We start from the raw sequence: 27274 nt of genomic DNA, 5'->3' as shown, positions 1-27274 counted from the left end.
GAAATGCTTTACATAAAGGGAATTTGATGGACATTGAGTTGTACTGCTGGAAAAATCAAATAAAAATGTACTTCTAAATACCACATTAAAAGCCACTTCAGCTTTCCATTGGTATTGGGAATAAGCTGTTTTACATGACTAAATAATATAGATCATTGAAATTGACCTCCCTAGACATGAAAATACTGTTACATGTATTTGGCATTTTCCCTTGAGTACCCTTCTTAAAACCAATTACAAATTCCCTTCCCTTCCTAAAGTGAAGATTCTGAATATTAATTTCATTCTATTTGATGTCTAAGCTGCCATCATGACCATCAACAATTTTACATATTTACATGGTATCATCAGTAGCAGCGAGCTGCCTGATGTTTTGTCCCTATTGATTTACTGATAATTGGTACTCCTCCGTGTAAACAAAATAACTATGCCTACAAATGAATAAGACAAAAACTAAAAAAATAGACCATGGAGCAGAACAGGTATTCACAAAACACTAAACCCCATGTTATTAATACATGACACTTTACTTCACTAATAATTGAAAAACTTATAGTGTAAACAGTGGGAGATCATTTCATACCTCTAGGAATGGGCAAACAAATGAAAGTGTAATAACACCCATGTTACAGAGCATGTGGAAAAAAGGGAACCCTCCTAATGTAGATAGGAGTCAAGTGGGCACACATCATTCCGACAAACACCTGGACAAAATCAAATGAAATAAAGCCTTCCAGTCCCAACCAGTAAGCTGAGACATTTTCTAGGTCACCTTCTTGTTTTAAAATTTTATTTATTTATTCACGAGACACGCAGAGAGAGGCGGGAACAAAGGCAGAGGGAGAAGCAGGCTCCCTGTGAGGAGCTTGATGCGGAACTCGATTCCAGGACCCTGGGATCATGACCTGAGCCAAAGGCAGACACTCAACCACAAAGCCACCCAGGTGCCCCTCTAGGGTATCTTCTAAAGAGTTACTGATGAGGAGGGATGTATACACTGGAGTCACAGGAACATCTTTTTGTCCCTATGGTTATAGTTGTTTCTTAAGAGGTTGAATATTCCAAGAATTGATAAGAGTTATATTAAACCTAGGGATAAAAGTGACATCTTTAATCCCTTCCAACTGGCACTATCTCAGGGCTGTAGACTCCACTAAGTGGGACACTGGGGAGACACGGTAAGCTGTTCACTCCAAGATCATGGGCAGTACATCGAAATGGAACCAAATGGACTTTGGGATGTAAGTCAGGAGACAGCCAACATAGTCAGGTGAGTAAGCTCCTAAAGTCAAAATGCTGACTGGGAAAATGAAACTGAAAAGAGATATTATTTGTGAGAAATTGAAAAATTCACAAAAGAATACTGTGCATAATTTAAACATAAATAAACTTTATTACACATGCTCTGAGAGGATGTATACCACCTTAAGTATAGGAAATGTCTTTGAGGGGAATGGAGGGTCATGAGATCAAGTAGAGGTGGCTTGAAATATCTTAATTCTTAGGAAAATAATAATATGAATCTGATATTGTAAAATGTTAATATTTGTGACACCTCAGGGTAGAAGCAGGGTCTTAGTTCTATAACTTTGAATCTTTTTTCTTTTACTTTGAATCTTCTTATGATTCAAATATTTTTAAAAGATCAACATATTATGCTCAAGGCTGTACTTTTTATAGAATAAGGCTCTGAAAAAATAAAGTTCTAGCTCATGGACCAGAATGCAATAGAAACCACTTTGATCAACAGTATTATGTGAGGAAGTCCCTCAGATATTGTGACTGATCAAATGCCTACTATTCGACTTTAATTAATAACTGTCCATTGCAGAACAGAGTTTGGTAGGGATGCCTGGGGGACTTGGTTGAACATCCAGCTCTTGACTTCGGCTCAGGTCATGATCTCAGGGTTGTGAGATGAAGCCCTGCTTCATGTTCTGGCTCAGTGGGAAGTCTTTCTCTCCCTCTTCCTCCTCCCCTCACCACCCCCCCGCCCCAAAATCAATCAATCTTTTTTTTTTTTTTTTTTTAAGTTGAGTTAGGTAATAGCTACCCACTAGACCCTGGGCTCTTGGGCACACACCTCTATTTCCATACAGGTCTTTGATGGAGTATAAAAGGGCAATCAGTGTTGTTGTGGGGCTTTGTTCTGTTTATGCAACATTGCCCTGAAGAAGAGCTGAGGAGGAGGAAAATGTAGGAGGTGTCATGCTATCTTTCTCTACCAGCTTCTTGGTCTGATTCTGTGCCCAAGGGAGAGAGAGGAAAGCTAAAATCTACTCTAAAAAGGGACCACTTTTATAAGGGATGCTCTGGGGCCCAAAACATGCCCAGAACTGCTATAAAACCCCAAGATTGGAGAAAGTATTCCGTTTGCTCCAACATGGAGTACAGAATCTCTCTAGGGGAATTGAGGACATGGCAACACTGCTGTGGATATAGCATTGTCAAAAGAAGTAGAAAAAACAATGTTCTTTAGTAAAAAGATTGGAACAGAACATAACATCAACCTCCTATGTAAGGGGGAAAAATGATAGGAGAAGAGGTACAGAATCCTTACGTAGAAATGGGGTCTCAGAGTTCAATTTATCCTTAATATTCCAATGATCTTATTATATTCCTCAACCTGGTAAAACCCACAACTTGAACTAATTAAATTTTATCTTATTTACTTTAACTGTCAAGACATTCATTTCTCTTACCTCAAGTCAGTGGTTTTTCTAGGTCTGACCCTTAAGAAAATCTTTCTCCATGCTCTGTTCTTAAACACATTCAATACTTATTTATATAGGTCTTGGTCAACTGCTACCACTCTTTAACCAATATACCTTTGCTCTCCATGCTGCTGTTCTCTTTGCTGTTTTAGTTTTATCTTGTTTTGTTTTTTAAAGCGATAAGACAGAAAAATAAAAGTTCATAGAAAAATGATCCAACTTGACAGGACCTAAGATGTTAAACTATGAATTCTTCTAATGCCTCTGGTAAGGTCTTAAAAAATCAATATCCCAAAAGTAATTCTGAGATAGAAAAAGTCTGAAACCACTTCAAGTATGATGCTGCTTCCACTTTCCACTAATTAGGATGAAACACAGTATTGCCTTTCTGATTCACACATTATATATTAACAGGGTTTTGATATGGGATTATAAAAATAGAAATTTCTTTCTAGTTTCTAAATTACATTCAAAAATGTAGATACCACTTTACTGCTATTTATCAGAAATACTGAATTGCTCTTAATGGCTCATATCCTGAAAGTGTGATCAAAGTTGGAAATAAGCTTATAAGTTCTTGCTATACTTTTGTATGCAGAGTGCACACTAGGCCACAGAATGATGACATTCCAAGAGTAATGAAATCACAGGTCAGCATGCATATAAAAATCAAGGTCACCTCATTCTAGTGTCTATTGAGATCCTAAAACAAAGGTGAGAAAGATCTAGACTGAATCCTCCAGAGAGACATTGGAGGTGACGTTTCAGAGCACAGGGTGAATCAGGAAATGAACAAGAAGTTGTACAATAGATGCAAATAGGACTGCTGACAACCATAAGAGCAAAATACAAGGTTAACTAGAGGTAATGGAAATATACAGCCAACTAACTCCACTGCCCTTGAGTAAACATCTAAAAAGTCCACAACTAACTTTAAACACTCTGATGATTCCTTTTAATATAGAGGGACTCTAAAATCTTTACAAGATACAAACATCAGACATCTGCCTATGGTTTCTTATCTGTGTCTTTCCACCTATTCCTACATATATTTAAATGTTTCAATTAGACCGATTTAATGTATTCAAAGATGATATGGAAACATGCCATGTCACATCAACATGCCCATGATGAATTTATTCTCATACTAAAATATTTCTCTGGGGCACCTGGGTGGCTCAGATGGTTGAACATCTGCCTTTGGCTCCGGTCATGATCCTGGGGTCCTGGGATGGAGTCCCACATCAGGTTCCCTGCGGGGAACCTATGTCTCCCTCTGCCTATGTCTCTGCCTCTTTGTCTCTCTCATGAATAAATAAATAGAATCTTAATAAAATAAAATAAATCTCTTTTTCTTTGGCCCAGGCAAATTCCTCTTCAATCTCTGGTATCTTATTTAGAATTAACTGCCATTGTTAAACGTCCTTAATTGACAAAATTGTCTGTTCTCTATCATTTTCTAGCCTCCTAGTCACGTATGAACCATTATAGTACTTAGTATAATGTATTAAATTGTTTGACACATCTGTAAGTCAACTGTTTTATATTAGGAATCACTTTTAGAAAGAGACCAGCTCGTTCTTCTTCTTTGCATCTTAGGCCCATATCATGCTTCTGGCACAGCTAATCTGTGGGAGAAGGATGAGAAGTGAAAGAATAGAATGTAAAGAACAACTCACTATTCAGTATTTCAGAGACCAAAAGAGCAGTATCACATATCACATACTAAGCCTCTTTCTACCCATCATTTCCTATTAGTTCAGTAATTTTATTAAATCGTTTCATGAGTCATTAACCAAGTTATTAACGGGCATCTAGGTTTGATCTTTAGGGTCCTTTCAGAAACCTGAGCTCAGAATCTTTCAGGACTGCTTGAGTAGGAACATCACCACCAAGGAAGGAGAGGATTCATTAGTGTATCCTTGAGTAATTCACCAGAGCCAAATTAGGAAATCTGCATGCATATGGATCACTCAGTTGTGGTGTGGTTAGCCAACACAATCTTGTGAGTGTATTCCTTGCCCAAACTTCATTGTCAAGGGAAGAGAAGAGAAAATCAACAAGGACCCTTTGCTCTAGAGAAAAGCCAGTCTAATACATGTAAATATAAAGTAAAAAGAATGAGAACACTTGAAAAAATCTAGAGAGAAAATAAAACATCCAAAGTGGGTTGGAATTTTGGCCAACTCCAATGGAGGAATACATGATATCCCCCCACTGTCCTGCCAATAACAAATAGTTACTATGCCTCCATTTTAACAGTTGGAGTCAGAGAATTAAAAATTATCAGAATAACTGGGGTCAGAAGATATTATTTTGGAGAGACTTTCTGGCAGCAAGATCAGTATTCCCCTATAGCAGGAAAGTACTGTTTCAAGTGCTTTCTATATATTAGGCATCCTTTCCCCAAAATGGTTTTTATCAGACACTGCTAAGAGATTTTATTCAAGTGGCCCCCAATTAGATGTTCAGTAATAGGAGAAGAGAGTATATAGGGGAGTAGATCTAAACCACTGGGGGCCTAAATTTGCCTAAATGAAAGAGTGACTGGCATTTAAAAGGCCCTGGGTGTATCTTGACAGTTCAGCACATCTGTGAAGTATAATTATTTAGTGAGGAGACCATCAGAGTCTGAAGCTCCAAGTCATACTCAGTGGAGAAGAAAAGTCCAATGCAAACTGAAGCTGTGACGACACTTTTGTAGCTTTGGCACCACTCAAAAATAACTAAGGACAAACCAATGAAGCCAGCCACCATTTTATACTGGTTCGGTAGCTTTAGTAAAGAATATCATGGTAATTAATTAAGTTATTAGAGGGCATTCTAAGTTCTCCCCCCCCCACACACACACACAGGGATCTTTCAAAATTCTGAACTTAGAATCTTTTTTTGACCTGCTTGATAATCAAATGTATCCATACATCTACCTCATGAATAATGGCTGTTTCATTTCTCTAAGTATTTACAGAAGCATATACTCCTATTAGACATAGATGCTTTCCTTCAAGATACATGAATGACCAGAATTTTGTTCAAGCACTTGGATAGGGTTTCCTGAGTTATCTAGACCTTTCACTTTTTTTAGGGAAAAAAAAAAGATTTAGTTAGTTAGTTAGTTAGTTAGTTAGTTAGTTAGTTATGGGGGGGTGGGAGAGGGAGAGGGAGGGAGGAAGGGGGAGAGGGAGGGGGGATTAATGTTTGAGTATCAGAACCTAAGTCAAATAAAATTCTTCCTAGTGAGGAAATTTTTTCCTAGTGAGGTATTTTTTTTCTTTCTCTTTGACATGCACATTGTTATCTTTGAATTATACACTAGCTTCAGGTTCTGTACAGCTTCTCAGATCTGTCCTCTGCTCCAAATCTCTTCTCCAATCACCTTGAGCCAATCTTGGCCTTCCTTTCTCCAGTATGTAGCTCCACTGTTCTCCTGCCACTCCCACTCCTGGTCATATACTGCATAGCTCTATGTTGATTCAGTGGAACTTTTGTTTTCTAGAAGCCATTATATAAGCAAATAGGTACACTATGCCAGAAGTTAGATATGTCCCTATGAAGTTCATGTTGTGGGATTTGTCTACATGTCTAATTATGTTAGTCATCAACCATATTGTCCATCCCTGCTTTATGCATTTGCAATTACGTATGTGACAGCTTCTGAGATGGGCCCCAATGATCCCTCTTTTCCTGGTATTCATGCCACTGTGTGATCCTCTCACTTTGGACATGGGCTGAGACTAGTGACTTGCTCCTAACCAATAAAATATAGCAAGGAGGATGGGATGTCATTTCTGAGAGTAGGTTACAAGAAGATGCTGGCTTCCTATTTTGCTTGCCTTTTCTTACTCTCTCACTTGATCACTCTGATGATATACAGTTGATCTATGGAAAAGTCTTTAGGACAGGTAACAGGGAGGGGCCTCTGGTCAACAGTGAATAAGGTATTGAGGCCCCAAGTCCAACAACAAATGAGGAACTGAGGCTTTCCAACAACACATGAGTGAGTTTAGAGGTAGCTTTTTTGCCAATTGATCCTTAAAAAGATTGCATCCTTCTGAGAGATCTGGAGGCAATGGTACTCAGCTAAATAGTACCTGGCCTGGTTCACAGAAACTATGAGATACCAAATGTTTATAATGTTAATCCATTAAGCCTTGGTATACTTTGTTACATAGCAATAGGTACCTAAACAAATGTGCTATGCCAGAAGTGGAAATATCAGTAAAAATAGTTAGCAGGACATACTAAAATTTCTTTTTTTTTTTTTTTTTTTTAATTTTTATTTATTTATGATAGTCACACAGAGAGAGAGAGAGAGAGAGAGAGAGGCAGAGACATAGGCAGAAGGAGAAGCAGGCTCCATGCACCGGGAGCCCGACGTGGGATTCGATCCTGGGTCTCCAGGATCGGGCCCTGGGCCAAAGGCAGGCGCCAAACCGCTGCGCCACCCAGGGATCCCCATACTAAAATTTCTGTTCAATTGTAACAACTATGTTTGGTCTAGATTTCTATTATATTTATTGGGTCCAAGAAGATGTGCAAATGAATCTTGAAATTTGATTTTTTTTTTTTTTTTTTACAAGTTAGCCAATTTGAACCTCAGTTTATTCAAGTGTAAAAGAGGGATGATAGCTTCCCTTTAGGTTTTATAAAAGGTTTAAAAATAATACACTCAACAAATTTTGTATACAGTTTTTTATATAAACCTAGGCAGTACTTATCTACTGGGAATACAGTGACAAAACAAGTATGATCTTGCCTTCAAGACACAGAAAAGAGTGGAATATATGCAAGATACCATCATAACTAGCATATAAGATTCACATTCATAAAATAGCTCTTATACTTATCATCTTCACATGAGTCTCTGTATCTACTAATCCATATACCTGTTTCCTTGTTTATGAGGAGGCAAAAATCATCCAGCTTTTGGATAGAGGCACAACTACATGACTCATCACCAAAAAGTGAGCTTTCTGAGAGCAAAATAAACTGAAAATAATACTCAAATTAGTGCTAAACTCTCTAATTGGGAAGTTCATACAACTTATCTTGAAAACTTAGTTTCCCTGATTCAGTGCCCTTCTCTCTCCTTGGCAGGACAACATCATCTTTTGGATGGTTTTATATTCTTAATAGTGAATTTCCTAATAAAATCTGCCCTCAGGACAAGATTTGATATACTCATTCCTAGAATTTTCCATTTTATCTTGATTGCCAAGAAGGCCAGTGTTAAACATTGTATCTATTATGACCTCATCAGATCTATGAGGAAAGGGGAGCTTTAAAAGTTATGAGATTTAAATCATAAAGCTCATAACTGGAAAAAAATCAAAATTCATTTCTCTCCCTCATTTTCTCCCCAAAAAACCCTCCAACTTAATCTAATATTCTTGTGAAAGTATTTCCCTCCTATATCAAACTTATGTTAGTTGATTAATTGAATTTAGAGTGAAGTATCCTTTTAAAACCTTTTGAAATGTGGTAGAAGGAATAGTACCAAAAATGTTTAAATACTCTTTAAATTTAAATTTTATCTTGTCCAGACCAGCGATACACTTACCATGATTTATCCTGATGACTCCTAATTAGGTTAGAAGATGTTGAACACTAGAAAGTGGGAGTAAAGAGGAAGCCCAGTTTAAGCTGCTTCTTATTCCCTGGTGACTATTTGTCAGCTGTTTCTACTTTCCAGACAACCCTCAGCATCATTCCAGCTAGTCCTAATTCTTCCATCCTATGTGTATTTTTCCCCCCATCCTGTGTGTATTCTTGGACTTTCTTTCGTCAGAGTCAGTCATCTGTTCCCTCTGTGGGAGTTCCTGAAGGCTGCCATTTTCATAAATTCATGTTTAGAAAATGATAATGTACATTTCAAACATCAAAATCAAATTCAAGCTCCAGAAGGCCATACATAACCCATGAGCTGAATTGTTTGATGAAAGATGAAAAAGAACTGCCTAGAAGAAGAGGGGAAAAAAACTCTAAATTTCATTCATGATAACTACCCTAAGAGAATCAGGGAGCATCCATCTGCTCTTGTCTAGACACAAGTTCCTTTCCCTTGGGAAAGAAATGCTTGCTTGGACAGTTCTTATATTTTAAGATAAGTGTTTCAAAAATAATCACAAATGGTTTATAAGTTAAAAGGAAAGAATGGCACATTTAATTCTGAAACTTAAGGAATGAATAAAGAATTGAACACGGTGCTTTATGGAGTTTATAGTGTCTGTGAAGACCAAACTTGGTAACTACAATTCAATTTGGCATTAGTGAGAGTTAAAGGATTAAGATGTTATAAAATGACTGCTAAGATTCTGACCTTGATCATTAAGCATATAATTTTTTAAAAGGATATAACCTCTCAAATAAGATGGTATACCGTGTTAGTTAGATTTTTCATTTATGTTAAACATTTTGGAGCTTCAATTATAATCAGCCTGGAAGATTACAGGTGGTCTTAGTTCTCAAGGGGTTAATTAGGAAGCAATACATACATGCATTTATCTAGACAGAAAGGCAGACAGGCAGATAGTGACATTAAGAGACAAATGGGCAAACGGAGCTTTCAACACAGCGGAGAATGTGGTAGGTGCCTTATAACACAGATAATAGGAGGAGTGAGAGTACAGAGAAGTGGGATTGCCTGGTGTGGCTAGGGAGGAATTCACTGACAAGGAGGAATCCAGCTAGTGCTGGGGAACAGGTAAAATACAGAAAGGCAAACCAGGTGAGGAGATTAATTTTGGAGGTGACAAGAATAAACAGAACTTGAGTTTTTATGTCCTTCTGTTATGCCAGGTCTTCCAGCCACAAGCAAAGTTTCCCATTTTTCCAAATCAAACTGTTTCTGGGCTATTCAAATGACATATCACATGTCAGCAATTCTTCTCTAGGATTCAAATAACTATTACTGATGTGGCAGAGAATCTGGGTGAAGGGAACACCCCACTGCCTCAGTTGTACAAAATTAATATATCCTGGCCACCAATTCCTAAGGACACCAATACTAGCCCTGCTACATAGAATTCACAGGCCCTCCTGCCACGGATGCCCCAGATGCCTGTCAAGTGACAAAGAAGTACCATGGTGTTTGCAGTCCCTAGGATTCTAAACCCATTATGTGACTCACACAGAATTAAATGAAGATCCTTCCTTTTGGTTTTACTTTGACAAACAGGCACTAGAAAAGTGCTATTTGTTCCACTATGTTGCTCCAAACTTATGGCCCATGAATTGTGTTATCATTGGCCTTTCTATATCCACTTCATCCCATTTCCACTTCCACGTTAGAGGTTTATTATTAGCCTAAAAATGCATCTTTTACTTTCTCAAGTTGTATCATCTCCTATGGCCCTTCAGCACCCCATGTTAAGAGAGCTGGACATGTCTGAATTCTAGCAGAACGCATTATTTATGAACAGACCATTGCGGGGTAGATACTTTCAATGTTTTTGCTTGGCCAGGGTTTTCTGAGCTAAAATGACCAGTAAGCTGGTTGAAAGCATGACTCAATAGCAGTCCAAAAATAGTGAAAGAACCGGGAGAGAGATTTACATGTTTATCTCTGCAGAAATGTGTGTTTACCTTTTAAAGGGGAATAAAATCAGGAAATAGTCATTTATAACCCAAAGGGTTGTAACAGGTAGGGGACCTTTCCTGGAGGGAGTTTATTAACATTAAAGAGCAAAGGTTTCTCTCCTCCTCTCAGGAGGGGAAGGAGACTGTGAACACCAATTCCTAGATGAGCTCCCAGATGCATAATTGTGTGGTTCCTCTCCTGTAGCATTGACCTCCTTTGCATGTGTGGAATTCACCTTCCCTCATTGCATTGCCTTCAGACAGAGAATGAGGCATGGGAAACTGGTGCCGTAAGTAGTAAGTTTGTCCTCTGAGCCAGAAACTTTGCATTTGCTTCAGGATAAAGTACAGATATTAAAGCACATCAGCCAGATATCTAGAGAATCTAGGTTTCGGTAATACAGAAAAGGCACTGAGACAAACTATAAATTACCTATTGAAGGACTGTTAAGTAGATGTAATTAACTTCTCATTTCTCCTGTACTTCTGATTTCTCAAAACCATGAATACCACACCCACCAAACAAGTAAGATATTTCCTGCATATTTTAATCATTTTGACCTTTCCAAGAGAAATAAGATACTTTATGCCAACAGTCAGGGTTATATTAAAATGTATTTAAAAGATGTGTAGGGTGAACAATCTTGGTCATTACAGCTTCTGTTGAAATTCATTACTTTCATAATCTAATTTCAAAGTCAGTCATGGAGAAGTGACCTAGGCTGTAATGGCCTTTCTTGTCCATAATATCTAACATTTTGTCTTCTTAATAAGCTGTCCCTACCACCTCCTTCTGATGTTGACCTTACCTCTGTCTACACACTCCACAATCCAGCCCCTGGGACAGGCAGGTCATCCAGACCTATCCAATCATAAAAACTAATCCCACTAGCAACAGAAATCAGTCTATACCCCAGGTGGTCAAACAGATTGCTCTCCTTTTACTACATATAAAGTGTGGGGAGGAAAGGAAGTCTCTATCATAGACTCTTGAGTTGAAAGCCAAAGGCTGCTAGTGGACATATTCTCTACTGAAAATTAGAGAAACCTAATATCCTAAATTTTTATATTCCTGTCATCAATTTATGTACACTAAATGTTAACTATGCGATAACACTGCTCTAGGTCCTAGGTACTTATAGAAACACCTGCCTCTAGGACTGGACAACCTAGTTGTGGACCACTAAAGCAGACACTGAAGAGGACATACTGAACATCGAAAGACTGATACAGTTCCCTGTTGTCTTCAACTGAGAATGAGCCACGTCTTAAAGTATAAGTTCAGTATACAGATGCAGAGAGGGAGGAAGAAAAGGAGAACATCGCAGGAAGGAGAGTAGATGCAGCAAGCATGGATATATTTTGCCTAGAAAATAATGACCATATCTGTCTTGATAAAGCAAAGGCTTCAAACAGAGGATTCATGGGGCAACAATTGTCCATGTTAGCTGCAATCACTGGAAAGCCAGGAAACAGTGACAATTTATTTAAAAAACAAAACAAAACAAAAAAACAAGGACATTGACCATCCTTGGATGACAAAACATCAGGCAACATAGGAGAAGCTGTGGCCTACAGGCATTAATTAGTTTCAAGTTATAGTTGCTAAAAGTCAAAGAAATGAGTTCTTCTGATTCTTAATCTGGACTGTGCTGACACAGCTTTACCCCTCTTTAATATTTCCAATTTTTGTACCTTTTATTTGCTAATCTGCTTATATTTTCTAGGCAAATATATATAGAAATGGTGTAAAAAAATCCCTCTTTGTCCTTATGAAAACTTTTTAACTTTCCATTACAAACACATGGAAGTAAAAATTATACCACCTCTATTTAGTGAAGGAAGACGATCTAAGAAGGGTATATATAGTATGATTCCAAATATAGGACATTCTGGAAACGGCGATACTGTAGACACAGTAAAAAGATCAGTGGTACCAGGGGTGAGGTGTGGGGGGAGAGGGGTAAAAAGGTGGAGCACAGAGGACTTTAAGGACAATGAAAATATACAGTATGATACCATAATAATGGATACAGGTCATTATACATTAGCCTAAATCCACAGGAAGTATAACATGAGTGAACAAAATTATACACTATGGACGTTGGGCCATTACGATGTGTCAGGGCAGTTTCTTTAATTATAACAAATATACTATTCTAGTAGGGCATCTTGATCATAGCGGAGCCTATGCTTGTGTAGGGTCAGAGAGTGGTTGGGAAATCTCTGTACTTTCCCCTCAGTTTTGTGGTGAACATTATACTGCTCTAAAAAATAGACTTAATTAAAAAAAAAAAGAGAGAGAAAGAAAAAGAGAGCAAAAGGGGGAGGAAGAAAGATAAAGAAAGAAAACCATACTATCTGTTTGGACCACATGTTTTCCAAAATATGGGAATTTTAATCTCCACATATGGAGGTGACATGGAGTCCTCATTAAATATTTATTTTCCTTTTTCCTCTTTTTTTTTCTCTCCCTCATTTTATTTGTGCCCTCTGAAGAGGGAACTGTTGGCAGAATCTCGAAGATCTCTCAACCCAACCACATTCACATTGCCACAAGCTTGCCTCAGATATCAAATTTATAAAAATGACATTTCAATATAATCCATTCAGTGAAGATGAGCTCCTCTTTATACATCTAAATATGCTATCACTGAATGTACTTTCACCCCACTCAACCTCCTGCAGCAATCTGACTTTGTAAATGAGATCTCTGATGATGGGTCTAGTCAACCATGTGTGCGCTTCCTACCAAGTTGTTGACAACTTGTTATAATTCAGGTTTTATTGAAGAGCCCATCAAATATGCTATGTAAGTATTTAATGGCTATAATGTAATTGGGTTTGTGTGTTTTCACCCTAGATACTTTTATAAAAATAGGTAAAATTTTATATAATGTTGCCCTAGGATTTTAGCATACTAATAATCCACAAAATTATTTTCTCGAATTTAATTCAGCATTCATAAAAACAAAAAGCACTTTTCAACACAACACTAGCTTTACTGAGAAAGTAAAGAAAAAAAAAATCAACTACAGACTGTTATGTCACTCTTTGGATGCCTTTCAATTTCTAGCCACTCAGAGAAGGCAGCCAGGTGGTAAAATGGGAGTCCTTCTGCAGAGGCCCTCCCTGGCAACATTTACTTGTCTAAACGGAGGCTGGCCTATGTTTGCAAACCCCTTCAGCAGCAAAGTCTGGTCTAGTCAAGACTTGGAATGTTCAGCCCTTTTTTAGATTTTTTCTTTGTAATATATATGTAATTCCTCTCTTACCCCACCCCCTTCACTTCTTTTATCCTGTGGCCACAGTTTATAAGTTCCATTTTGCCTTGTTTAAACTTGTCACTATTTGGGGATATTTCTTCCCTTGGAGTAGCTATCCTCAATGGTGGTTATTTTGCCCACCCTTCAAGAACATCTGGCAATGTCTAGAGATACTTTTAATTGTCATAACTTGGAATAGAGAAGAAAAGAGGTCCTCTAAGCAACTAATAGGTAGAGGCCAGGGGTGCTAGGTATCCTGTAATGCAAAGGACAGCTCCCCTCCCTCAAGAAATAATTATCTAGACTAAATGGTCAGTGGCAGACATGGAGAACGTCTGCCTTAAGGTCTTGAATGTAACAATTCTGACATAAAATTGGGTAGAATCAGGTAGGTTGTGGCAGACAGAAGAAAATGTGACATTTTGTCTTTCATGTTCTGGACTCCTTTTTTGTCATCCTTCCTTTTGGCACCTTCTCTCTACTTTCTCACTGCCCCTGTGTTCTATCCCTGAAATAAAATGTACTCAGGACAAAATTTGATAAGATCATTTTTTTTAAAGTGAACATTTCACTGTGGCCCTAATTTAGAAAAAAAAAATCAGAAATAAAGCATTAGTCCAAAGGTAGAAATCTGGACATGCATGATATGCACAGCCACACAGTGACCAGAAGACTAATTCAACAAAACTACACAGCCATAATCACAGAACTGCTCCTACCATCTTCCTCCAACTCCAAAGATCTAGTATAGTCCTAACAATTTTCATTAGCACCAGTGAGTTAACAGCTCAAGCTTTTGCTTTCATTTCTTTGATAATCTCTCTAGTTACTCATAAGAAGCAATATTGTTTCTGTTTAGAGAAAACTGAGGAAAGAAGCAAAAGAATGTATACACATTGTATATTCTAGGTTTTAGCACACCAATATCTATTTTTCCTTAACGCGTATTCCTGTGTTTTCAATTACAGTTGTGTAGAAACTATTTCAATCTCTTCTACCTGAAGACTTTCCTAGTTATTATCAATAATTCTTGAAAAGTACTTAAAAACCTCGTGCATCTTCTCTGTTCAATTAAGAATTGTATGTGGACACCAGAATCTCAAGTGTGCCTTTAGTTAAGTCCCCAAAATATTCAGTCACTGCAAGGAGGGGTTGAAATGAGAGTTTTAAAAGCTCTGACAAAAAAATAAATAAATAAATAAATAAATAAATAAATAAATAAATAAATAAAAGCTCTGACAGTGAACAAATAAGAGCAAAATCTTGATGATCAACAACAATCCTCGATGGATTGCTCCGTTTCATATTTCATTGATTTTGTTGTTTAAAAAGCAACCAGAAAATTACTTACATTTCAAAAGTTAGAGTGAAAATCATGTAAAAATATTTCAATCAACTAAGCAGACTGCCTTGCCTTTAAGCAGATTTTGACCTACTAGGCACCGTACCTTCTGTTCATTAAAGCAACCCAAAATACAATGAGAAAACAATTCCAAAATGTCTCTTAAACAATACCTGAGTTCTCGGTGTGCAAAGTCCCATGTAAATTGGCACTTTTTCTGTGTCTTTCATCTGTTACAATGAACATTCCAACCAGTCATGAGCAGGCATGTGCTCATGTCTTCCTGTCTTCCACCTGTCTTCATGTCTTCCACCCTCTCTGCTACTCTTTTTCCCCAGTGTCAGATCCAAGGGAGTGCAGCTATGTAGGTAATACACCATGTGAAGCTGGAGAATTTGTAACAGAATACAGCTAACAGGCCAGAAACTGAGAGGCACAGAAACATGAGAGGGTCCTCTGGAGGGTGAAGAAAAAAAGTCCTTCTATTGGAGAGTAAAATGCCCGTTTCTAATTCTTCCAAGTGAGGAAAGAAACCAAATGGTTTGCTTTGTGCTGTTTTATTGAAGGCAAAGGACAAGCCTATTTGAAAGAAAACAGTGCTAAATTTCAACTACTTAAAATGTGGACATATCTTATTAATCATTATTTCTACTAAATCTGTGATGATTCTCAACAATCCCTGGACTGTTGCTCTTTATTATGTGATGTTACCTTATTTCCTTCCTGCTTATATTTCAGACAGAACAACAAAGGTCTGCATTTATCTGCTGTTTTCTTTGCTATTTAAGACAAACAAACATCTACAGGGGTCTTTTTAAATAACCTTTTCCCGGTAGGAGGAAACCTATTTCAACTAACATGTTGTATCATGTAGCACTTGGAACACTGCTTTATCTGACCTTTCAGAAACACATTTAAAAAAAAAAAAAACCTAATAGATTCCACAGTCCATCTACAGACTAGGAAAGGCCATTGAAGTTTTTTTTAGGGGAGGTCCTTGTGAGCATACAGAGGGCCCAGTTCATTACCTATTCACAACCCCATCCAAAATAAACTTCTCTTTTCCTATCCCTTTGTGTTCACTCCTTCCCTGTACTTTCTAAGCACTGCTCTCCCCACCCCATATATACATATATAAATACTAATGGTATTAGGGATTTGAGAAAGGGTCTGAAGCCCAGTGACATTAGTCAAGAGCAAAAACTACTAAAAATTGGTCGGTCTTTGACATAACTACTCAAAGGAATGAGCTGTTCCACTAACTCAGTGAGAATAAGCCCTTTTTCCCCAGTCCCAATACACCAGAGCTAGGAAAGGCTCCCATGAGTTACCCAGTCTTCCCACATCAGTGATCCCCCAGTGGGCAGCACATGCCTTAGAAGAGGGTATGGAAGACTTTCCTAGAGGGACAAGGCACATATTCAAACTCTGACCCTTTTACAGTAGCCACCACCCCCTTTCCTCGAGCATTTCATATCCAGAGACTACCTGGAAACTTTATGCTTTCTCTTTCCTCAAGGTCCTAGCTTCTCAAGAAATAGATGGAGAAATAGCTTCAAGTTCAACATTCCAAGTCTCCATCACATCTCCACTGTTTTCTAGACTTGTGACCTTTCCTCCAGTCTCTTGAGTCATTTAAACTTCCACTTTCACACCCATACTTGGAGATAGTAAAAATCTGCCTACTTCACAAGGCCCTTGCAAGAATCAAGTGAGATTATAGGTGAAAATTATAAAGTGATATATACATGCAAAGCAATAAAGTTGTTATCCTGGTAAAGTTATTCAAATTCAAACTTAAGAAACCAAGAGGATCCCTTTAATGGTCAGTTATAATTTAGAAGCACAGAGGCCTATAAAAGATAATGAGAAAGACTTATTCAAATATGGAAATTAATCATGGCATGGACATTCTGGTTGAATCTACTATCCATGTTTACCTGTCTCAGAAAGCAATTTTGTAGCTTCCAGAACCTTCTCCGTATAAACACCAGCTTCATAGTTCTCCATCTCAGCATTGATGATGTGTATCACTCGAGCTGCCCGGCCCCTGATGGCCCCTGCAGTCCGGTCCAGGGTGTCCACATCCCCTTCTTGGAGGGCTATCACGCACTTGTTCACATCCTCCAAGATGTGATTTTCTGTAGAGGAAACACACACATTTATATGATTTTATACCACTTGCACACTTAAGAAATATAAGAGATTCATCAACTTCATGAGACATCACCTTGCACATCTCAATACATACCTTATAACACTAATATTTAAATAATATAGTTTAAAATTACAGTAGCAGTTCTCAAATTTGAGCACCAGCTAGAGGGCTCACAGCATCATACAGAATGCCAAGGAGCCACTCCTACTAGCATTTCTGATTCAGTAGGTCTGGAGTGGGGCCCAAGAAAATGCATTTCTACATAGCTCCAGGTGATGCTAATGCTGTGGGTTTGGGGACCATACTTTGAACATTGCTTTCAATGTTTGAGATGTATTGCATTTTAAGAGTGGTTGCAGCAGCTGTGGCTGGGTGGCTCAGTTAAGCACCAGACTCTTGGTTTCAGCTCTGGTCATGGGGTCAGGTCCTGGGATGGAGCCCCATGGCATCAGGGTCCCTCTCCCTCTACTCCTCCCCCTGCCTCCCCACCACTTCTGCACTTGCACTCTTTCTGTCAAAAAGTGAATAAATCTTAAGGAAAACAAGAGAGAGAGAGAGAGAGAGAGGTGTGGCAGTTAACATGAAGCCAACCTGATCAGATAGAAACATTTCCAAACAGGACCAGAATCAAGCTCGGGTGCATGCTTGTTTGATCAGTTTTTATTAAGGAGACATTTAAGGGAAATTATAAAATGACCAATACCACCTCATCAGTCTTTTAAGGTCATGTCATGCACATGGTATATAAAATAGGCAAATTGACCAGAAGAAGAAGATGGCAGTGTTCTCCACAGTTAAAATAAAATCCAGTCTTGTGGCTAGTTCCCTCAGATTAGAGTCAAGGTCAGGGATCTCTCTCTCTCTCATTGCCCAAAGTAGAATCCAGGCAGGCAGGCTGGACTTTCACTCTCTAGTAGCATAGAGAAAATATGCAATCCGGTCCCTTATGGTTTTGCACATATGCAATTTTTATTTCTTATGTCCAAAGTGAGATCTGTAATTATGCCCCTTGAATATTCTTTAAAAAACATAATTTTAAGGAAATGTTGAAAAGTTTTGTGTTCTGTAGAAAGAAAACTACTTAAGCCAAAGAGATGCATGTGTGAGTACACACACACACATTTACTCACTATTAAAAAGGAGAACAAGTGAGAAACAGTCTTAAATAATCTGATAACTTTTTAAAAATTATAACTGTCAAATTCAATAAATAGTTAATAAAGGATTAAAATAAATTATTATCTCCTTGGGAATTTTCTCAGGCTAGCTCTGAATTAAAAATTTCTAAAAACAGAAAGAGGGGAAGGTACTGAGCCCACACCAGTCTCCACCATGGATCTCTCCTACTTTCATTACTAGGCTAGTCACTCAGAAGGAATATCTGTTCTTTCAGGAACCCAGGAAGAAACTTGCAAAGTATAACTTACTTTTCATAATGGAACCTCTGTTTTGACCTTATACAATATGATTTCTTCATTCAAACCATCAGAAATTTCTACATTCTCTAATTCTTTAATTTCAAATAGAAATTAAAACAGAAAGTCTGAGATATTTTAATTTTAATATCCAGATTTTTTAAACTCACAAAAAGTAGTACTTTCTGAATGCTGACATTTTCCTGAGTAAAACAGAAATAGTTATGAAAATACAGACTTTAAGAAGTTTTCAGTTTGGTTATGGAACTTCTGAAAACCACGCCTTTCTGAGATCCTAGATTGTATCATACAAACTCACTTAACAGGACACCTGAGAAAAAGGTTTCCTCAAATAAAACTTGGCATAGGATTTCAAATTCAAAAGTTTTATTTTGAAAGGCCTCTCTTACTGCCCAACTTACTACCCTGCTGGATCTCTCCAGACTATTCAAATGTGCCCTTGTCCCCAAAAGTAAGCAACTGGGTGGGCCTCCATGACAAAAACATGCATCCATCTGCTATTTTCTTTGAATAACACAGTAGAAGAACAGCAACAGCCACTGCTTTTCCACAGCATAGCTGATAGATTGAAATTTGGATTCCATCTCTGCTCTGAATGCAGAACAGAGATGGAGTGTGTTAATTATATTAGATCCTAATACTCTCTGGTGTTGATAAAAAAAATATTAATTCTAAGAAGCCCACTATGACCTAGTATCTTGAAATGAAATGATAAGGTTCTTTTTTTTTTTTTTTCTTTAAAACCTATTTCCCAAACTGGAAATGTGCAACTAATTTAATTAAGATGTAAGAATAGGCTTTAATAGATAGAAATGATACATATTTGAAGGAGGCTAGCAGAAGCTGGGAATATAGGATATCAAAAGCATTGCTTTAATTAGACAAATCAACTAATTTGTTCAGTGGTTAGTCTAGATTATCATGCCAAATGAATAAAGTATAGATTTTACTATTTATTGACTAATTTTTCTTAATCAGTTTTTGTTTTTGTTTTTGTTTTTTTGAAATGCTAAGATAGTTTACTCAGCATTTCCCAGCTTTTTCCAATTAGGGATATCCCTTTTATGGAAAAACGAATCACAATTTCCTTCTGATAGTAGTTATATGGTAGATGGTGTATATGTAAAAGTTAGGATTTAGAATTTTTTAAAATAGATTTGTATTTTATTAAGCTCAGTTTGAACAATGTATTTAATAGGACCTGTTCACATAGACACGTTATTTGATCAAGAGATCCTAAATAATATATATATGGATTCCCAAACCCCTTGTAATAACTTCTCCCCTCTTTTCCTTCTCCCTCCATCCTCAGGTCTTTGAACCACAAATTTGGAAGCACAATGGTCTAGGATCTATCAAAAGATACAGTGAATTATTTGAAGGCAGACTCTCACTTTGATTCATATTTGCATTCCTGATAGTGCCTTATACACAGCAGGTAATCAAAGAAAAAACACTGCATAAACATGTCCATTGAAAAGAGACCATTATGTATTTTTATCCTAAGGAATTTTCAAAAGGAAGAACTCAAGAAGACAGGAATGCTGTCCCAACTAGAAAAGAATACAGCAGCAAAAGTAATAATAAAAAGCAGAGGGTTTCTAGAGAGGGCTCCATTGCTGGGAAAAACCACTCAGGTTCTTTGGATATTACACTCAGATATGAAGTACGATTTTTAAACATATCATAAACTTGCTTGAACTTTTTTGGAACCTTACGATTTCAGAAAAGACGTAATTTTGTTATAAAAATCACTGATGACCAAACTACCTGAATATCATAAACCTCAAAGGTATAGATTCTAAATTCAAAAATCAAAGTTCACTGTTCCCTTTAAAAATTCACACAAACTCAAGACCCTGAAGTCAAAAGAAAAATAAGAAAAGACAAACAAAACAAAAATCTTGGATATTATGGGATTGAGTTAATCTCTTCCTCAGATCTTAGAGGCCTGCTATTTTTTTGAGCCAAACCCAAGAATTAAACTGTCACATGGTTAATGCTAAGACACTCATTTTAAAACACTATTAAAAATTGTAGTTTTTACCCAGTGGGAAAAACTTAAGTGTTCTAACACAGCCATTCCACGTTTTTATGAGCCCGGGCCACATCTGAAAATTGGTTTTGCTCCTGTAATGTTATTAGCTTAGATCATTGCTCTTCAAACTTGTTGCTTTTCATATGGACAAATTAAGCACTCAGGCACACAGGTTCAGGTAGCATGAACAAAACAAAACTGTAGTCTTTTAAAAACAAAGATCTTTGCTTGTTTTTAAAATAGAGCTTTCTGCCAGAATAGATATTCCCTTAAGAAGAAACGCATACATAAAATGTCATTAATGCCATTCCAAAACATCTCCTGGGCCAAACTTGCAATTTACTGATGCAAATGTTTTGGCTTCAGCTCGGAGAGGAGATAAGAAGTAGTTTCCCCAACAACTGGGCCGTATCCATAGCCTACCAGCAGGAGAGAGTAGGCTGTGTCATTATTTGTCAAGCCCGGCTGTGGAAAGGTACCTGCCACCTCCAATTGTCAACTCCAAAAGCATGCTCCAGCAGGCCCTGCCAAGCCTGGCTTCCTGACAGCACCTGTTCATTTTCCCGTCATGGCATGCCACGGCATTTGTACCACTGGGGTTGGACTGCACAGTGTTATCAGCGGAAGCCAAAGCCTTTTCTTGTTGCTGGTAATAATGAGATGCACAAAGCAATGGCAGGGAGAAAGGTGGCAAAGAGGCAGGGTGGAAGAAAATTAGGAAAAGCTTTGCGTATTGAAACAGTCGGAGATAAGACCTCCTCACTTTGCTTTTCCCTACCTTCAGAAATTTTTGTACATGTATTTAAAGAAAAGGAAAAGTTGGGAAGTTTTTAAAGTTCTGAAATGATTCCTCATTGGGATAGGTAGTCCATGAATATTTTCTACTCATTTGCACACAAAAGGGGATGCAGAATAAAATTTCCAGGCGCTATCAGGATTGCTGTGAGATCTGAGGCTGGTTAGGGAGAGCCCCTGCCCTGTCTTAGGGCCACTACATTCATCCTTGCAAAGACTGACTAGATACTAGACAGGGGTGACTAGATACTAGACAGGAAAATACAGTATATGTATTTTCTCATATCTTTTACATTGTTAGGACTCAGGTATCACCAAAGCAAATCTCAGAAATGGCAACATATGGAGTTCTTCATCAGCTAACCCACAGATATAGGGATATTTAAGTGCTTGAAAAGTCACCAAACTATAGCTTGGAAATGAAAAACCGGAAATGTTTCTGAAATAAATGAGAGAGTGGAATGAGGATACCAGAGATGGGGAGAAGAGAACCACAGTGAAAGCTGGACTTGTCAAAGGAAATTTCCTGCTATCTTGACTTACTGAAAAATACCTAGCTTCTGAAAAGAAGATAATCTAGATTTTCATACCATCTCTGCCCGATTACCTATCCCTTCAATGTCTTAGTTTTCTCGAAGGAAGCCTTGGAAAACTAATACCTATCTTACAGAATTTTGGGGAGAATTAAAGCAAACAGCAGAGAGCCGGGTAAATTACAGACACCGAACACATGTTCCTCATTTTTTTTCCATCTGCCTTCTCTTGCTCTCCATGGTTTCAAACTTGGGTTTTGATTATCCATCAGACCTACAGATTTGACTCTGCCGCTCTCAGACAAGCTTCAAACAGAAGCCTCCATTAGGAATTTTTTTTTTTATAAAAAGCAAAAACTGCACCTAGACAAAATTTCCAAATATGATAAACCTCCCCCAGAAATTCCTTCTAAATTACTACAATCAGAAGCCCCTTCTGCCTGAATCCCACTAGGAGTGCTGCAACCCCTTTCCTGTCAGGCCTCGGGTAGCCAAAGACAGGCAGACCCTGGTCAAGGCTAGGACCACCTGTGGGTAGAGTCCACATCTGGTCCATTTGAATTTCCAAGGGTCACCTGATTATTTTAATGCCTCACAAAGGAGGCTGATGTTTCCAGCAACCTCCTCTCCCATTCCTCCCACAGAGACTCTTCTAGATGAACTGTGCCAAATGTGTTTGGACAAAGGCCCATTTGCTGGCAGGTAGCCCAGTTTTGAAACAGCATTGATGAGTACCATTAAAGGTCAAATTGACTACATGGTTATTCAAATATACTAACATCCTTCAGTCTGGCTTCATTTACAAAGAAAAAAAAAAGTCACAATTTCAAGGAGCATCTGGTTGTATTTGTTTTCTCTCACTTTCTTACACATTCTCATAGTTAAGTGTTCAACACCTCTATAGCTCCAAAGTATCTCCTAAGGTGTATATTTGATAACTAGTATTTCTACCTGCCTTATCACAAACCTGGGTGACTTCACTTATTGGGGAAAAAAGACCCCTTTAAACATAGCCAAACTGGGCTAGCTGATTGTTTTTTTGATTCTTAAATATAAACCATGAGGATTAACCAATCTCACATACCACCCCCTTTTTCAAGATGGGTAATTCAGATGGATACAAGGCCCACCTGCTTTAAAAACTCTAGGAACTAAAGAAGAATCTATGTCACCTTAAATATTCTTTTCAGATTGCTGATCTCTCTATCAGAAAGTTGTGTTTTCCCCTCAAATGCTTTGACTCAGTGTTTTGAAATAATGTGCACTTAAAAGAAGAATTTCTAAGAGAGTGCTACAATAACATTTCCAGAGAGAAGTGAAAGCTCAAAGGGCCAAGAAGAGCATTTGAAAAAGAGACCCATGACCTTTATAAAATATTCCTAATCTGTTCTCCTCCAGCTGCCTTGGAAGGGTCCTATTTGTGATTACCTGAGACAGAAAGGAAGTCATCCACTGAGGTGATGTCATCCACAGCCTCTGTCAGCACTCGGACCTGCTTCTCCCACTGGTCTTTGAAGACATCCATGTTGTCCTGAGCAACTTTGCTCTGTGGTCGGGCAGCCAGTGTGAGAGCAGCATTGATGACCTATTTGTTAGAAACAATCCAGAAACATACTGACTACACTATTCAAGAAAGAAACCAGAAGGTCAAAGACCACATTGAAACCCTGGACCAGGTGGTTGCTACAGATAAGTGGGTTCTCAGTGTTTAGAAGATAATCAAAAACATAAAAGATGAAGTATATTATCGACTACCATTAGTTTTTGTTTGCTTTGTTTTGTTTAAAGATATAGTAATTGGCCTCAGGTTTCAAGAAGTGTGTACTGGTACAAGTTGTATTTTCTTAGCACAGGTGTGGTAGAAAGCTAACTCCTGTCCTACATGTGCAAGGTTAGAATTTAGATGAGACAAGGTAAAGAGATATGGAGCATTTAAATATAGCCCCCAAATAAACAGAACAAAGTCAATATGAGTGGAAAACACAATAATTACTACAGTAATTTTGAAGGCTGGAGCAGTTAGAAATTCTTTATGAGAAAGACCTTGAAATAGCCCAGGAATGATGGCAAGGCAAGGCAAGGCAAGATATGAGGGCCTCAATGGAGATGACCCCGAATATTAGGACACCAATGGGCTTTTGAAACAAAGTGAATGAGGCTTACCTGGGGACACAGGCTGTCAATCTGGGTGGCTGCCATCCGGACTAATTTCACCCCCTCCTCATTGTTGGAAATGGAACAGGCCAAGTTGGCAACCTGGATGGAAGAGGATTGGAGTGAAAATCATGTTGGGGCAAAGGGGAAGTATACTGCTGCACGATCTTGCACCTTCTCTGGAGTCCTACATCCAGGAGAACCACAAATACGGGCAGCTTTTAATGATTTACCAAGTATTACTAGTTCATATGTGATATTAGACATTTATGTCAGAAAAGCAGGGTGCTATTAGTAAATTATTGCTTCAAGCACTCACAATAATGTATTTTAACTGGGTTGTTTTGATCCATTTTCCCCTATGGACTGCTCTCATGACCTACACTCTCACTTGAGCCCTCGGACACTCACCATGGAGTATAGAACACTATGATTTTGGTCACATGGTGCTAAACTCTGACCAATAAAAGATACTACAGTGCGCTTTGGATTTAAAAGAGACTCACAGGAAGCTGAAAAAGAGTTCTACCCAAAGGAACCCATATCTGCCTGTTGGAGTCTGTCAGGAAAATGCTAGTCACCGGTTGCCCACTCAAGTGCTTTCAGGGGCCAGGCAGGTCTGAGAAACACATAGAAAAAGCAGATTTAATGTAGTAGGCAATGATAGAGTATACAACAAATTGGAATATGTGGGTCTAGTATAAAGAAACTCAATTTTAATTTTTAAAAATATTATACCAGCCAAAACAGCTGTACTGAATTTAAGCTCCCTGGTTGAGCATTTCAATTTGTCATTCATCCTCTTCAAGGAGGCAGAGCTGGTAATACAAGGTCAGATTGACTGGCCAAGGTCAACAGCACACAGAGCCACCATCAAAACACTGATCAGTCCCATCAGGCTGGTGCCAAGAGGACAAGAGAATGAGGATTAGAAAGGGCAATGGAGAAGGGAAGGGCCACCAGGGCTAGGAGCGTAGGGCAAGTAGAACAAGTGATTAGCAGAGCAAGAATCCTCCTCTGAGTCTTGTGGCCATCTGCCCTTTTGTATCCTCCCACCTCTGCTCTCCAAAACCAGGCTGCCTCCCTACCATGCCTCAATGCTCTGGGAGATTAAAATGCACTACACATGTGTGTAGTTCCAAATGCAAAAGAAAGCTTAGCCTGACAGTGTGGAAACAAGAACTGGAGGTCAGGAGGCTTAACCACTAAATAGTTATATAGTCACTTCACATCTAAAGGACTGTTTTCTTATCAGCAAAAGGAGATGGATAAATGGTGATACTAGGAATACTTTCAAAGATCACTTCAATAAATCGTTAGTGTTAAGAATCCCATTTTGAAGGTTTTAAGGAAGAACACTTGAAGTCTATTGCAGTGAGAATATGTACTCTGAGATACCACTGATGGAATTCCAAACATTATCAGTTTCTTATATTTTTGTTTACCTCTGATTCTTCAGATACTTTGAAAACTAAAATGGTGAAAACTAAGACTGTTTGAAATAGAAACATGCCTTACTATACCCATTTATAGGATACTAAATGTACAGAGGCATGAGATTTCTTGGAGGCAGAGCAAGAATAACATGTGTTCTTGATTTTTTGTTCTATTGTCTCCACTCCACATTGTTCACTAGTCTTTTTTATATTTGTATTCTAGTGCATTTTATACTCCAAAAGCCACATTAAGTATGTGATATAGAACTGGCGCTCAATATGTTGTATATTGAGTTAAAGAATAGCCTTTAATAGCTTTTTATTACATATATTATTTGGAATACATCATAAAGATATTCTCAAAGATCTAGCTGAACTACCCCTTTAATTTGGCTAGATGAAGTTTATATTACCTTCCAGCAGCTATTTATCAGCATTATGGCACTAAACAATAATTCCTATATTTTGGTCCATTGTTTGAGTCCAGAATGTAGTGTCTCTGTTCATGGTGGCCTGAAAAAAGTCAGGATGGTATGAATTTTCCAGAAATATATATGTATTTATAATTATTTTAATCTTCAATTAAGTTCTTCCTATTTCTGCTGTTGAACAGCCTTCCTTTCTATGAAATGAGGATTTCAGATGGTCTTGTTTGCTCTCTATCATCCATGCTTGGTGTTAAGACTTGAGGTCACACTTTTGCACAGCAGTGGACATAAGCTGAAGGCTTTGGCATGTGGCTCTATATAATGACAAGGGAGAGTGAGAGCTGAGAAAAGGGGGATCCTGAGAGAAGGAGATGCCAATCAGTAACTTCTATGTGGTGATAATGAAGTTTTGTGTATCTTTTGAAATGGATCTTCATTCTTTAAGTAAATTCTATTATGGCTTAGATCTAATATTGGAACCTCATTGTCCAGTAAAATCTAATTAGGGGGCGGGGGGGGGGGAACAGTGCTCATAACACCTAGAAAAAAATTAAGGGCTGGCAACTCCTGATAGTCCTTTAATTATTCTCTTTAATTTACTGACCCATAAATCCTAAAGTCTATCGGCCTCCACTCAGCAATGTACTCCTGCTGTTTAAGTCAACTTAAAATCAGAATTTTATTTATCTTGTATTGTATTCTGGAACACTCTGAAAATATTTCCAACATGATGCTCAAGATTTCAATATCTCCAAAACAGGCAAGTTTACAGGTCTTAAACTGGCCATGGACTCCATCCAAATTCCTATCTTTCTTAAGCTTGCCTTTCTGCTTCTCACTGGACCCACTGTATCATGGTGACTCTGAATATGGTTTTAATATATTATGATTTCTATGACTGTGGTACCAAATGCTAAGTTTTGGTCTTCAAGGTAGTTCTCAATCATTACTGTAGCTTGAAACGCTAGCTAACATTCCAGCTCCAGTCCAAGTCTATTGCTCATAGTAAGTACTTGATGATTTAAATCTTTATTTTTTTTAAGATTTTATTTATTCATTAGACACACACACACACACACACACACACACACACACGGGTGGGGAGGGGGGGTGGCGGGCAGAGACACGGGCAGAGGGAGAAGCAGGCTCCATGCAGGGAGCCGGACATGGGACTCGATCCGGGGTCTCCAGGATCACGTCCTGGGCTGAAGGCAGCGCTAAACTTCTGAGCCACCCGGGCTGCCCAGTACTTGATGATTCAGCTTACCTCTTCTTTAACTATAACTCTGATGCTATAATACTAGAGACTCAGAAAAAATAAAATGTCCTATTTTGTCAAATCACAATATTCCCCCTGCCCCATATAACTTGGTTTTCTTTTATTTCACAGAAATAC

At 38.1% G+C, this 27274-nt stretch overlaps 1 protein-coding gene across 10 annotated transcripts in view; it reads right to left on the bottom strand.

Moving 5' to 3' along the window:
* CTNNA2 (catenin alpha 2) overlaps nt 1-27274 on the bottom strand; it is a 1080823-nt gene that overhangs the window by 90094 nt on the left and 963455 nt on the right. For all 10 annotated transcript variants that reach the window (XM_077843060.1, XM_077843058.1, XM_077843061.1 and 7 more), the window contains 3 exons: nt 24024-24116; nt 23289-23445; nt 16841-17041 (listed from right to left, as the gene is read on the bottom strand). In XM_077843060.1, the coding sequence (XP_077699186.1) occupies nt 16841-17041; nt 23289-23445; nt 24024-24116 (451 nt within the window). The remainder of the gene's footprint in view (nt 1-16840; nt 17042-23288; nt 23446-24023; nt 24117-27274) is intronic.

This window comes from Canis aureus, chromosome 12, assembly GCF_053574225.1.
Source record: "Canis aureus isolate CA01 chromosome 12, VMU_Caureus_v.1.0, whole genome shotgun sequence".
In the NCBI taxonomy this organism is placed as follows: domain Eukaryota; kingdom Metazoa; phylum Chordata; class Mammalia; order Carnivora; family Canidae; genus Canis; species Canis aureus.
This window is presented reverse-complemented; position numbering and strand designations above follow the sequence as displayed.